This window comes from Scyliorhinus torazame, chromosome 19, assembly GCF_047496885.1.
Source record: "Scyliorhinus torazame isolate Kashiwa2021f chromosome 19, sScyTor2.1, whole genome shotgun sequence".
Taxonomy (NCBI): Eukaryota; Metazoa; Chordata; class Chondrichthyes; order Carcharhiniformes; family Scyliorhinidae; genus Scyliorhinus; species Scyliorhinus torazame.
This window is the reverse complement of record NC_092725.1, coordinates 139,986,818-140,002,093: the sequence shown is the minus strand read 5'-3', so window position 1 is coordinate 140,002,093 and position 15,276 is coordinate 139,986,818. Positions and strand designations below refer to the sequence as shown.

Sequence of the window (15,276 nt, the reverse complement as noted above, 5' to 3'; positions counted from 1 at the left end):
TGGAACGCCTCCAACTGAGTGGATGCAATCAACAACTCAACAACTGTGGTTTCTAGCTCTGTGTGTGAAAACCACGGACACACCCTTTCCTCTGCCGATGGCGTGGCCTATGGATTCTGTAGGCTGTTGTCAAAATGACACAAATTCGAGTTGATGAATACGGAAGTTTAGCCTGATTCTGAACAGGTCTCCCAATGTAGTCCATATCCTTTGGGATCATTTATAATTCTTCTGACATTAATCCCGACATGTCCAGCCTGTGTAGACTGTCATTTCCAATTACTGGGCGAATTTATATGGCTTTCTTTTCTGTTTCAGACACACTTGAATCAGGAAACCTGAGCTGATCTGTATGCTGTTTAAACATTTTGGATTCAAGTAGTCGGACAACCGAAACCCAAATTAAACTGGGGATATTGTGGGCATTTTGACAATATCCCTTTGACCTTCCCTCTCCTTGAGTACTTGCCATGAGTGTCACCCTGCCGCTTTCGCACGCTTTTCTGAAACTCTGCCCCGTCATATTAACAACATTCTCTGTCCCAATTTTAATGATTTTGTTTGTTGTTGTTTGTTTGTTTGACCCTACCTCGCTTGCGATCGATTCGGCCCACACCCTGGACACTCTCCTTTCCCCACTGAGCTAACCTGGAGCTGATCCCTTCATTGCACTGTCCCACTCACCTTGAGGGACCCGTCCTCTTACATGCTCTTTTTCTGTGCACTCACCAAGCTCTCGTTTCAACCCTCCCCAAGGCTGCGGTTTCGCTGCGGTCCAATCGGAACGCCGAGAGTCATCTCGCGCCAGGTCTCAAGATCTAAGACAGCTTACCATGTCGTTCCGGGGCTGAGCCCTGCTGAGCAGGACGTCGTTTGGAAGGAACAACAGCTGCACACCATGTTGTGTGCTTTTACAATGATTATAAAGGCGCCAATTGCTCATAAGACATTGTGGAAACACACTGCGGGTTCAGTTATTGATTCTAGGGGCATGTGGACAGAAAGCTCTGCTGGAGGCCACAGTGAGGTTGGATCACAAGACATCCCTCACAGTGATGGGTGACCTGCCGCTAACCCTTTGAGATATATTAGAACAAAATCCATTTTTGAGAATGACATTCTCAACGGCCAACTGGAAAAAATTAATTTTGCGCTAGTTCAGTGAATAATGCCAGTATGGCACCCCCCGGTATCCAGAATATCCGACAAATATACCAGATGTAAATTTGAAAGGAACTTTCAATGGTCAACAATAGAGTCATATACTTTACTAAGGTGCAAAGTTGAACTTTGGTTGTATGACATTTCAAAAATAAGATTTGTGTGACAAAACCTGATTGGCTGTAGAATGGCACTTTTAACTATGTATCTATGTCATTTATAAATTGGACAAATTAGACTTAAATGCAACTTAAACTCCAGCTGCAAATTTTCGGTTGACGAATCTGCAAACAGCCCCACACATGTGGGTTGACAAGAAGTCCACACGAAATTGGGGAAGGCGATTGGGCGAAGAATCGTTTCTTGATGCCGCAATCCTGCCGGCACCTGCTTCACGGCAAATACAATTCCCGTTGCCTCGACAGTGGCGTCAATGCGTTCCAGAACGCACGTGCAGGAAACGCCGATGGCATATCATTAGCGGGCCTGACCCGGTATTCTCTGGGGCCTCCGCCATTCTCCACCTCCACTGGGCCGACTACCCGAAGGCGAGGTTCACTTGTGCTTTTAAAAATCATGAAACAGGCATCGTGGCTGCTGAGGGGGAGAGAGGGGGTACGGAAAGTGTCCAACATTGCCATAGTGTGCTGACCGCTCTGCCGCTGGCCAGGGGGCTTCCGGCAGGGCCGGGGGGGGGGGGGGGGTGGGGAGTAGTGAGGGATGGCCAGGAGGTGGCCTGTGGGGTCGGGGTGGATGGGCTTAGAGCACCATTGCCGTGGCCTGCAAGGCAGCCGTGCAGCTGTGCACGCCGCTGATTGTCCATTGTGAACCTGTCGCCACACCAGCGTGAAAACTGGCGCCAACGGCTCCTGCCATCAATGGCCCCGAAAGTGAGGAATTCTCACCTTTCTGGGGGGCTAGGTTGCTGCCGGAGTTGTCCCCGCAGCTCCCGCGCATGCACGGAACGACCGGCATATTTCCGCGCATGCGCAGGGTGTTCCCTTCTCCGCGCCGGCCCCCGGGCAATATGGTGGAGGCCTACAGGGGCCCGTCGCAGAGTAAAGTCGACCCCACGGAACCAGCCCACTCACCGATCGGCAGGCCCCGATCGCGGGCCAGGCCACCATGCCCCCCCCCCCCCCCCCCCTCCGGGGTCGGATCGCCCCCTCTTCCTCCCACCAGGACGGCCCCCGCACACTCCGGTCCTACCGCGTGGGAGGTGAGTAATCCACGCCGGCGGGACTCGCCCAAACTCGTCGACCACTCAGCTAATCGGGGCCCGGAGAATCGCGGGGGGGTGTCTGTCGCTATCAACGGCCCCCACCGGCGCCCGAAAAAACGGCGGCTGAGAATGGAGATTCCCCCATTTGGCTGCGGGTCGGAGAATCCCCGCCAAGGTGTTTACCGTGTATTTATAAAATGTTAACTGAATTCATAGAACAAACATTGTTTTGTTTAAAAGTACTTAAGATCTCTGCTGCATCACACCTGAAAAGTGGGCCCTGGGGCTCGTCAAATCAAAATCTATAAACGGTTGTGGATCAGGGTCAACCCAAAACACAAGGAACAACCATTCCATACCACGCAAAACATCCGATAATCTGTTCAAAACTCAAACGCAGGCCCCGCCCCAGGCAAGGGATGTGGGGGGGGGGGTTGCTGGGTGAGGGGCCATTGTAGTCATGTCATAAGACGGATAGGTGCAGAGTAGGATCCCATCACTTTCCTGCTTCTTTGTGAGCAAGTCCACAGAGGGAAGGCTCCAGGCAACGTTCTGGCCTGGAGGCCAGTTGATGTCCTTTAAGTGGGGCCACCATTGATAATTAACCAGCAGTGAATGGGGTTCATACCACATCAGCCCAGCACTAAGAAAGCCCTGACAGAAATGCTTGGGGGGAGGGGGGAGGTGGTGGTGTTGGGGGGCGGGGGGTGGGGGGGGGGGGTCATCCTTGTCAGGCTCATCACGATTTGCCTGTACCTCCTGGTGGAATTGCAGTGGATAAGACCCCCCCCCCCCCTTCCTGCTCTTTAAACAACAATCTCTCCTTTCTGGGGCTCCCCTGTGTAGCTCTGATGAACCCAGCCCACTCACATTTTCCTGGGGCTGCAGTAACGATCGCCAGTGTAGGTTACACTGCCATACCGCTCCGACCAGTAGCTCTCGGAGGTGAGGTATCCACCCTGTGCCAGGGCGTTTGCTGCGAGATTCCCTCCCCTGAAGCAGGAAGCCTGATGGCAAGCGGGTAGGTGCCCCGACTGGAACTTCACCCCAATAAATGGCCGTGTCAAATTCTGCCCACTGTTCTGGGAATTCCTTAGTGCCTGTGCTGCGGCGCCTTCCCCTGATCGAGGGCTCCTACACGGTGCTAACTCAAGCTGTGACTGGAAGGCTGGTGACTTTCACCGGAGGAGGTGCCGATGGCCTTGCAGGATGGCCTGGAGCAGCTCTGAGCTTAGAATGCCCGGCAAAGGTGGCATCATACTGGGCTGGCTGACAGGCGATGGTGGAGACACACGTGGGTGGCAGTGGTGGGAAGATGACGGCTGTTATACCAAGAGAGAGGAAAGCAGATTGGCTGGCAGTGGTCGTCAATCCAGGTAATCTGTTGGAGACCAGGGGTGGGATTCTCCGCTACCCGGCGGGGCGGGGGTTCCGGCGTAATGGAGTGGCGGGAGCCACTCCGGCGTCGGGCCGCCCCAAAGGTGCGTAATTCTCCGCACCTTTGGTTCCAAGCCCTCACCTTGAGGGGCTAGGCCCGCGCCGGAGTGGTTTCCACTCCGCTGGCTGGCGGGAAAGGCCTTTGGCGCCACGCCAGCCGGCTCCGAAAGGTCGTCACCGGGCGACGCATGCGCGGGAGCGTCAGCGGCCGCTCACGGCATCCCCGCGCATGCGCAGGGGAGGGGGTCTCTTCCTCCTCCGCCATAGTGAAGACCATGGCGAAGGCGGAAGAAAAAGAGTGCCCCCAAGGCACAGGCCCGCCCGCAGATCGGTGGGCCCCGATCGCGGGCCAGGCCACCGTGGGGGCACCCCCCGGGGCCTGATTGCCCGCGCCCCCCTCCCAGGACCCCAGAGCCTGCCTGCGCCGCCTTGTCCCGCCGGTAGGGTAGATGGTTTAATCCACACCGGCTGGCGAGGGTTGACTGCGGCGGGACTTTGGCCCATCGCGGGCCGGAGAATCGCCGGGGGTGGGCCCGCCGACCGGCGCGATTCCCGCCGACCGAATCTCTGGTGGCGGAGAATTCGGGACACGGCAGGGGCGGGATTCACGCCAGCCCCTGGCGATTCTCCGACCCGGCGGGGGGTCGGAGAATCACGCCCCAGATTACTGAAATGAAATGCTGTGACTAAGAAAGCTGCTTTGAACATCCAGAGGCAATGATGGCTGTGATCGGGATGGATGTCGTAGCGTTCACAAAGACCACAGAAGCTAAGTTCATTAACAAAGCTAACATTTATTACACTAATTAAATAAGCTCGACCACTTACTCCTATAGTAAACAATATTCTAGCAATCTACAATCTATACTCTACTAACACTAGTCTCTCACTCCATCTGCAACTGTACTGCCCTCCCTATCTCTGCTGGGGGGAAGTTGGTGATGTTTTTTTACAAAAAACATGTGGTTCCACCAGTTTCAAGATTGTAAATGGAAACAGAGAGCAGGAGGAGAGTGAAGTGAGAAGGTGAATTAGGCAGGAACACATCATCATTCTCAGGGGTTTGAATCTCGCTGCTGGCCACTGCCACAATGATGGTCGCACAGTGACTTCCAGTATCGTCTACCCCATGGGCATGAGTAATCTTGCCTGCTCCCCACCGCACCCTGCTGGTTAGCTGCTGATGCTGCCTCTTGTGGACCATCCTGTCCTGAAATAGAGAGGGAGGTGTTACCAGTGAGTGTGGTGTGTGATGTGCCTGCCACTGTTGAATAGCTGCCCTTGTGCTCAAGGTCCGAAAGTGCAGCTTGCAGCAGTGCAAAGTGTTGGAGGTTAGACTATCAATGTGAGTTACCAGCCATGTTTGAAGGAAATTGTTTGGGAGGTGAGTGAAGGGGCTGTGTCGGACGCGGCAATATGTGAGGCTGGCGATGGACTTGGTGGAATATGTTCCGAGAAGATGCTTTCGGTGACCTTGATCCCTTGTGTGGGATCATCAAACCTCTTACAGCACAGCATCCGGGGCCTCAGGGCTGGACTGCTGCCATTGACCACATAGCATGTGCTATTCATACATTGTGATCCATGTGTCCCATTGCAAGGACTATCCAATTTAGCTTCTGAAGAACTTTGCAAGATTAAACTTGTTTTAAGGAGATTATTTCTGTAATTGAACCTGGCATTTGAAAGCTTGTGTTAATAATGCTAGGAAGCTTGCTGGAGAAGCAATCCATTCAAATGATCTTCAATATGAGGCATTGAGGCAGTCGTTGAGGTCAAGATCACAAAGTGGGACATTATTGAAGCTGAGTTCCTCAGGGTAGTGTCCTCGGCCCAGTCATCTTCCTTCCATCATAAGGTGGGAAGTGGGAATGTTCACTGACCATTGCACAATGTTCAGCACCTTTTCTAACTCCTCAGATAATGAAGCAGTCCCTTATCCATATGCAGCAAGACCTGGACAATATCCAGGCTTGGGCTGCTAAGTGCCAAGTAACATTCACACCACTCAAGTGCCAGGAAATGGCTATCTCCAATCAGTGAGAATCCAACTATTTCCCCTTGACTTGCAGTAGCATTACCCCTATATTCCCTACGATCAACAGCCTGGGGGATACCATTGATCAGAAACTGAACTGGACTAGGCATATACATGCTGAGGCTACAAGAGCAGGCCAGAAGCTGGGAATTCTGGAGCGCGTATCTCACCTCCTGTCCTCCCCCCCCAAAACCTTTCCACTTCCAAGTCAAAGTCAGGAGTGCAATGAAAAACTCTCCATTTGCCTGATGAGTACAGCTCCAACAACACTCAAGAAGCTTGACACTATCCAGGACAAAACAGTTTATTTGATTGGCACCCCATTCACCAGTTAAAAATCCCCGTGCTCCACCACCATCGACACAGTGTTAACCCTCTGCACCATCGACACGAAGCACTTCAGCCACCCACCAAGGCTATTTAATCCGTGCAGCTCTGAAGGGCAACTGAACTTTGTTATAATCACAATATGTTTCCTTGTCTGAAATCCATCAAATTATGTTCTTTGCATTTCTAACCGCAGAGAATGAAGAACTGGTAATAGTCCTGACTGGAGATAACTACTGTTTTAGCCCTTACCCCAGAGAGCAGGGTCATCTTTAAGTCATCTCTGCCACGTCTCCTGATGTTTCTTTTCTGGTTGAACTGTTGCATGTGCTGTCCCCATCACCAGGAGGATAAATAAATTCAGCAAGTGCCTTGTTCATCAGTCCTCGACCTCTTCTCCTGTGTTTAATCAGCAAGTTGTTGTGGAGCCTAATCATTTGAAGGAATCCTGCTAACTTGGATTGGATTGGATTGGATTGGATTGGGTTTGTTTATTGTCACGTGTACCGAGGTACAGTGAAAAGTATTTTTCTGCGAGCAGCTCAACAGATCATTAAGTACATGGGAAGAAAAGGGAATAAAAGAAAATACATAATAGGGCAACACAACATATACAATGTAACTACATAAGCACCGGCATCGGATGAAGCATACAGGGTGTAGTGTTAATGAGGTCAGTCCATAAGAGGGTCATTTAGGAGTCTGGTGACAGTGGGGAAGAAGCTGTTTATGAGTCTATTTGTGCGTGTTCTCAGACTTCTGTATCTCCTGCCGATGGAAGAAGTTGGAAGAGTGAGTAAGCCGGGTAGGAGGGATCTTTGATTATACTGCCCGCTTTCCCCAGGCAGCGGGAGGTGTAGATGGAGTCAATGGATGGGAGGCAGGTTCGTGTGATGGACTGGGCTGTGTTCATGATTCTCTGAAGTTTCTTGCAGTATTGGGCCAAGCAGTTGCCATACCAGGCTGTGATGCAGCCTGACAGGATGCTTTCTATGGTGCATCTGTAAAGGTTGGTAAGAGTCAATGTGGACATGCCGAATTTCCTTAGTTTCCTGAGGAAGTATCGGCGCTGTTGTGCTTTCTTGGTGGTAGCGTCGACGTGGGTGGACCAGGACAGATTTTTGGAGATGTGCACCCCTAGGAATTTGAAACTGCTAACCATCTCCACCTCGGCCCCATTGATGCTGACAGGGGTGTGTACAGTACTTTGCTTCCTGAAGTCAATTACCAGCTCTTTAGTTTTGCTGGCATTGAGGGAGAGATTGTTGTCGCTACACCACTCCACTAGGTTCTCTATCTCCCTCCTGTATTTGGACTCATCGTTATTCGAGATCCGGCCCACTATGGTCGTATCGTCAGCAAACTTGTAGATGGAGTTGGAACCAAGTTTTGCCACGCAGTCGTGTGTGTACAGGGAGTAGAGTAGGGGGCTAAGTACGCAGCCTTGCGGGGCGCCGGTGTTGAGGACTATTGTGGAGGAGGTGTTGTTGTTCATTCTTACTGATTGTAGTCTGTTGGGCAGAAAATCGAGGATCCAGTTGCAGAGTGGGGGGCCAAGTCCTAGGTTTTGGAGCTTTGATATGAGCTTGGCTGGGATTATGGTGTTGAAGGCGGAGCTGTAGTCAATAAATAGGAGTCTAATGTAGGAGTCCTTGTTTTCGAGATGCTCTCGGGATGAGTGTAGGGCCAGGGAAATGGTGTCTGATGTGGACCGGTTGCAGCGGTATGCGAATTGCAGTGGATCAAGGCGTTCTGGGAGTATGGAGGTGATGCGCTTCATGATCAACCTCTCGAAGCACTTCATTACGACTGAAGTCAAGGCCACTGGTCGGTAGTCATTGAGGCACGTTGCCTGGTTCTTCTTTGGTACCGGTATGATGGTGGTATTCTTGAAGCAGGTGGGGACCTCGGAGTGGAGTTGGGACAGGTTAAAGATGTCCGTGAATACCTCTGCCAGCTGGTCCGCGCAGGCTCTGAGTGCACGACCAGGGATCCTGTCTGGGCCCGTCGCCTTCCGAGGGTTCACTTTCAGGAAGGCCAATCTGACTTTGGAAGCTGTGATGGTGGGTATGGGTGAATTATGGGCTGCTGGGGCACTCGCCAGCGGATTGGTGGTTACCTGCTCGAACCGAGCATAGAATGCATTGAGTTCATCGGGGAGGGGTGCGCTGCTGCCAGAGATACTGTTCGGCTTCGCTTTGTAGCCCGTTATGTTGTTTAGTCCTTGCCACAACCGCCGAGAGTCTGTCTGTGACTCTAGCTTGGTTTGATATTCTCTCTTGGCATCTCGGGTGGCTTGTATCATTAAACTTTCCGTAGCAATTCCTCATTTAGTTAAGGAGTCTCTTGGTTTTTTTTCCAGGTGGATGGATGACAGTATGATCCAGGACATCACCCCCAAACTGATAGGAGACCGGCCAAACACGTACACCTACACAAAGGCGCTGGCAGAGTATGTGGTGCAGCAAGAGAGTGGGGATTTGAATATTGCCATTATCAGGCCGTCAATTGTTGGAGCCAGTTGGCAGGAGCCGTTCCCAGTAAGTCATTTTACTTTAGCGCAACGTATTTTATCATTCTACTTTATTTCAGCTCCATATGGCTGAGTAAACATGACATATAAGTCTTGGTTGTTATTACACGGGATGGACTCGGAGCGGGGAGCAAGTGGAGAGCTACATTAAAATGAGAAATTCTTCTATTACACTCGAGCTAATCCATATCCAGTCCCTGCTATCATACCGACATCAGCAGATGCACTGATGTTGAAGCTATTTTGTTGCTTGAGGCGAGACAGGGATTTTCTGTCAAGCCAAAGATGTTTATTTGCACAGGGTCTGAGAGGGAGGGCTAAGGTACTTCTGTGGGATTGCTGTTCAAACCTTAGTCGATTGGCACTTCTTAGGCAGCCAAGAATTGTTGAGATGAAATGTTTGGTGTGAAAGAGGAAAGCTTTGGAGTTGTTAATGAAGGCAATGTGGGAATTAGCTGTCTCGAGCCTGATTTCCTCTCCTAGGTGACAGCTCGAAATGACCTGACAGTTAGTTTCTTGGCCGTGATCACATTGTGAGTTGTGTTGCAATCAAACTGAAACTTACCTGGTCTGTTAATGTCTGTAAAGATAGACTAATTAAAATGTACCATTAGGAAGGAGGGCCAGTCAGCCCATCATGTCCATGCTAACCATCAAGTAGCCATCCAGCCTAATCCCACTTTCCAGCTCTTGGTCCATAACCTTGCAGGTTTCGACACTTCATCTGCACATCCAAGTCCTTTTCAAATGTTGTGTGGGTTTCTCCCTCCACCATTCTTTCAGTCAGCAATTTCCAGATTCCCACCACTCTCTGGGCGAAAATATTTTCTCTTGAATTCTCTCTGAACCTCTTACCCCTCGCCCAGTCCATCACACAAACCTGCCTCCCATCCATTGACTCCATCTACACCTCCCACTGCCTGGGGATAGCGGGCAGCATAATCAAAGATCCCTCCCACCCGGCTTACTCACTCTTCCAACTTCTTCCATCAGGCAGGAGATACAGAAGTCTGAGAACACGCATGAACAGACTCAAAAACAGCTTCTTCCCCGCTGTCACCAGACTCCTAAATGACCCTCTTATGGACTGATTTCATTAACACTACACCCTGTATGCTTCATCTGATGCCGGTGCTTATGTAGTTACATTGTGTACCTTGTGTTGCCCTATTATGTATTTTCTTTTATTCCCTTTTCTTCCCATGTACTTAATGATCTGTTGAGCTGCTCGCAGAAAAATACTTTTCACTGTACCTCGGTACACGTGACAATAAACAAATCCAATCCAATCCAATATCTATGCTCCCTGGTTATGGACCCTCAACCAAGGGGAATGGGGGCTTCCTGTCCACTCTATCTTGATCCCTCATAGTTTTATACATTTTAGTTCAGTCTCCCCTCAGCTGCCTTTCTTTCAAAGAAACAGCCCAAGCCTATCCAATCTTCCTCTAACTATTCTTTTTCAATTCTGGAAGCCACTTCATGAATCTTCTCTGTGCCTTCTCTAGTGCAGTCACACCCTTCCTATAATGCAGTCACCAGGACAGAACATGGTACAGAACTTCCAACTGTGAACTAGTGTTTTATACACATCCCAACATAACCTTCCAGCCCCTGTATTCTCTACCTCAGCAATAAAGACGAGTATACCACAGGCCGTCTTGACCACTTATCTACTTGTCCTGCCACCTTCCAGGAAGTCCCTCTGTTCCTCTACACTTTTCATTGATTATAGAATCCCTACAGTGCAGAAGGAGACCATTTAGCCCATCAAGCCTGCAATGACCCTCCAAAGGAGCACCCAGACCCACTCCCCCACCCTATCCCTGTAACCCAGTAACCCCACCTAACCTTTAATTTACCATGGCCCCAAATATCCATCTCCAGTGGCGCAATTCACACAAACACCTTCACCAAATAAGGTACCGGCGGGAACTCCAGGCGCCTGAGAGTATGGCCTGGCCTGGGCTTGCAACAATAGGCCGGTGCATATCAATCGGATCGATTATCTCTTGATGGCCGATTGACAGGGCAGGTCCGCACATGTCTTGGCAGCCAGTCTGATCTCTAGTGTATTAGAACTTGGCCAGTTCGAATTCCCATGGGGTTGTGTGCTGGAGTGACTGTGGCTTGTTTGAAATGCCCAATTCTTCAATTTAAAATGGCCAATTTTAATCAGGCCAAAAGCAAGGCCTTGATAGGTCACCGCAACTCTCTTTCCTTGAAATGTTTCCCCGAACGCAGTGCTTTACCAGATTGATTTCCATTTGCTCCGCCTTCCTCACTAGTTTATCTTCCTGCAGTCTACAGCTTTGTTCTCCATTATCAACCACATGCCCATTTTTTCTATCATCTGCAGAATTCTTAATTATAGAACATACATACATTCAACATACAGTACAGAAGGAGGCCATTCGGCCCATCGAGTCTGCACCGACCCACTTAAGCTCTCACTTCCACCATATCCGCATAACCCAATAACTCCTCCTAACCTTTTTGGACACGAAGCGCAATTTATCATGGCCAGTCCACCTAACCTGCACGTCTTTGGACTGTGGGAGGAAACCGGAGCACCCGGAGGAAACCCACGCAGACACGGGGAGAACGTGCAGACTCCGCACAGACAGTGACCCAAGCCGGGAATCGAACCTGGGACCCTGGCGCTGTGAAGCCACAGTGCTATCCACTTGTGCTACCGTGCTGCCCACTGCATTCAAGTCCAAAGCAAGCATCTTAGTACTAACCCCACTGAAAACAGGGATCCAGTCACAAAAACATCCCTCTGAGCCAATTTTGGATCCAACTTGTTATTTTGCTTTGGATGGTTGGGGTAGTGACTCTAACTCGGAAAATGCATCGGCTGTATCTCTGATACCTGGGTTACGGGTGTCTATTCCTTAGGTTTCACTTGCAATATTGTAGTACAGAGATTTACCCTCTAGTTGTTGGTTTAACACCGTGAAGGCAACTAATTGCAATGTTTGTAGTTATTGCACAGCTGCCTACATTTTGACACATTTTTCATTTTTTAATTTTTCCTTCTGCCTGAAGTATATCACATGGCGGCTCCTGCAGTGGCCTCACCCTCTCTGAACTCTGCTCAATATTTAATGGCTGCAATAGAGGAATGGCCAATCAGCAGCTCAAGTAATTACCATAGAGCTCTTTAAAACCATGGCCAAGCATGAATAAGTAATCTCAAACTGGCAGAGAGGCAAACAGGAAGCAACAAGGTCACTATTGGCACAGGGATAGATTTTGAGTACTCCATCGGAAGACGAAGCAGACATCATGTCAAATGGAGCAGGTTTTCCGTGTTTTCCGTGGCTGATTTGCCGTAAGATCATAGAATCATAGAATTTACAGTGCAGAAGGAGGGCATTCGGCCCATCGAGTCTGCACCGGCCCTTGGAAAGAGCACTCTACTTAAGCCCACGCCTCCACCCTAACCCCGTAACCCAGTTACCCCACCTAACCTTTTTGGACACTAAGGGCAATTTAGCATGGCCAATCCACCTGACCTGCACGTCTTTGGACTGTGGGAGGAAACCCACGCAGACACGGGGAGAACGTGCAGAATCCACACGGGCAGTCACCCAAGCCGGGAATCGAACCTGGGATCCTGGAGCTGTGAAGCAACAGTGCTAACCACTGTGCGGCCCTGCCGCCCCACATGGATATTAGGATTTGACTCACTGCCTCACCCAGTTCCTGTTTTTTAAGTGCAATGGTGGAGTGGCGTGATCCTAACAGACCCTCAGGGTTGGATGTCGGGGCTACAATGCCCGTAAACTGATTGGGAACAAGTGATGGAACCAAGGAAGAACAGAAAATGTGAAACTTTCCAAGTGGGGCGCAAACATTCGCCGATGGCAACTCCTGTTTTCTGCATCGAAGGAGTGTTATTATTCCAGAAAATAAATTAGTCACATATTCGCAACATGAAGGGGGAGATCAGAATCTGAGAGACATGGGGCGGGATTCACCGACCCCGACCCCGTGCTGGGTCGGAGAATCGCCGGGGGGGGGGGATCACGTGATGCCGCTCCGACGCCAGTCCGCCGGATCTCCGGAGAATCGGCGCCATTGGCGCCGGTGTGGTCGGCACGGCGCAGGCTCAAAGCCCCCCCACCCCCGGCGATTCTCCCCGCGCCATGGGCTGAGTGCCAGCAGAGTTAGGCCGAGTCCCGGCGTCGTCGTTCTCGTGAGGTCCTACCCGGCGGGACCTCGGCGTTCATGCTGCGGGGGGAGGGGGCCTCCCCGGTGGCCTGGCCCGCGATCGGGGCCTACCGATCGGCGGGCGGGCTTATCCCGGTGGGGGCCTATGTTCCTCCGCGCTGGGCCCCTGTAGCTCTCCGCCATGTTGCGTCGGGGCCGGCGCGGAGAAGGCAACGCACGCGCGGACCTGCGGCGCCCGTGCTGACACCCGGATAGACAGTCGGAGCTGCGTGAAGCGCTCCAGTGCTGTGCTGGCCCCCTGTCCGGCCCAGGATCGCTGATCCCAGGTACGTTTAGGACGGCGTCAACACTAAGCCCCAGGATCAGAGAATGCCGCCCATAGAATGAGGGGAAATACGCGATAGAAACAAGGACAAAGGGAGGGGATAAGGATATAGAAAGTTCGGAATGAAAAAGGGACAAAAGAAAGCAAGATTCCGAAATTATGAGAGGAAGGGAGTGAAGTTGAAAATAAGGAATGACTAGGAGGTTTGGAGAGAATGAGGAAAGGAGAGGGGAATGCGAGCCAGCCACAATGCAGACTTCAAGGAAATAGTTGGAAATAAAACATGTCAAAAGACGAACAGTGACGGACTTGGTTTCCAATTTACTTGCAGTTAATACTTGTAGTTACAGGTGTAGATGGTCTCAGAGTAACGGCCTGTAATTTCCCAAAGTGCATTACTGTTGGACAAGGCTCACCTCTGACGATGCGGTTTCATATAATCGGCCTTTATATTTAAAATATGGCTTAGCGTACAATTCATTTTCCTGGCGCTCAACCTTTCTGAGTTTCAGCGTACCCCCAAAGGAACTCTATACCCATCGCAGACACTTTTATTAACTCTTAGTGTGTTACAGAACGGAATCGCACCCTCCTTTGCGAGTTTGATTCCATCGTACCTCTGATATTTTTTTATTCATTCACAATATGTGGGCGTCGCCGGCTGGGCCCAGCATTTATTGCCCACCCCCTAATTGCCCCTCGAGAAGGTGGTGGTGAGCTGCCTGCTTGAACACACCTTGCACTGCTGAGCATTATCTTGGCTGGACTGTGTCCTCTGGGGTGGCCAATAAACTACTTGGTGCCACAAGATTCTCTGCCCTGACCATTAATCAGACACAAAAACATTTTGACTTTTTCTTTTGCGTTTCTGTCAGTCGCAGAGAAAGAGCTGCCAGGTGTGAGTGAAGCACTTTGCACAACCTTCACTTTATCTGTTGCATGAAATCTCAGTTTATCGCAACACTGATAGCCTCTCAGCCGAATTAAAACCTTGCCAGGCTGTGGCCGTAAGCAGGTTTTAGAATGTTGTCCTCAGCTGAAAAAGACGGCTCGGTGGCCCAGTGGTTAGCACTGCTGCCTCACAGCTCCAGGAACCCGGATTCAATACCGGCCTCGGGTGACTGTCGGTGAGGCGAACGCACTTTCTCCCCGCGGGTTTCCTCCGAGTGCTCCGGTTTCCTCCCACAGTAACAAAGAAGTGCAGGTTAGTTGGGTTGGCTGTGCTACATGGCCCATTAGTGTCTACAAGCACAGGTTTGGTGGAGTTACGGGGATAGGGCGGGACGGAGTGGGCTGAGGTAGGGGGCTCTTTCAGAGGGTCGGTGCAGACTAGATCGGCCAAACGGCCTCTTTCTGCACTGTAGGCAGTCATTGGTTCTTTTATGATTCTATGAGTCATTCACATTGTTCAATTGAGCCTCAGTATCTTGAACATTTTCCTCTTCCTGCCTTTTTGCCGGTAGCATGCGTGCAAAACATGTGACTTGGGGCAGGGAACGTTTTTTTGTGTTAAAATTTTAAAAAACTTGTTCATGGGATGTGGGTGTTGCGAGCTGGGCCGACCTCCTAGCTAGGCCGACCTCCTGGCTAGGCTGACCTCCGGGCTAGGCCGACCTCCGGGCTAGGCCGACCTCCTAGCTAGGCCGACCTCCTGGCTAGGCCAACCTCCTAGCTAGGCCGACCTCCGGGCTAGGCTGACCTCCTAGCTAGGCCGACCTCCGGGCTAGGCTGACCTCCTAGCTAGGCTGGCCTCCTGGCTAGGCCGACCTCCTAGCTAGGCCAACCTCCGGGCTAGGCTGACCTCCGGGCTAGGCCGACCTCCGGGCTAGGCCGACCTCCTGGCTAGGCCGACCTACTAGCTAGGCCAACCTCCCGGCTAGGCCGACCTCCTAGCTAGGCCGACCTCCGGGTTAGGTCAACCTCCGGGCTAGGCCGACCTCCTGGCTAGGCCGACCTCCTGGCTGGGCCGACCTCTGGGCTAAGCCGACCTCCTGGCTGGGCTGACCTCCGGGCTAGGCCGACCTCCTGGCTGGGCCGACCTCCTGGCTGGGCCG

The 15,276-nt window shown here is 51.4% G+C and overlaps 1 protein-coding gene across 7 annotated transcripts in view; it reads left to right on the top strand.

The window, feature by feature from the left end:
* Nucleotides 1-15,276, top strand: part of LOC140396559 (fatty acyl-CoA reductase 1) — a 328,616-nt gene that overhangs the window by 241,712 nt on the left and 71,628 nt on the right. For all 7 annotated transcript variants that reach the window (XM_072485319.1, XM_072485324.1, XM_072485320.1 and 4 more), the window contains one exon: nt 8,548-8,725. In XM_072485319.1, the coding sequence (XP_072341420.1) occupies nt 8,548-8,725 (178 nt within the window). The remainder of the gene's footprint in view (nt 1-8,547; nt 8,726-15,276) is intronic.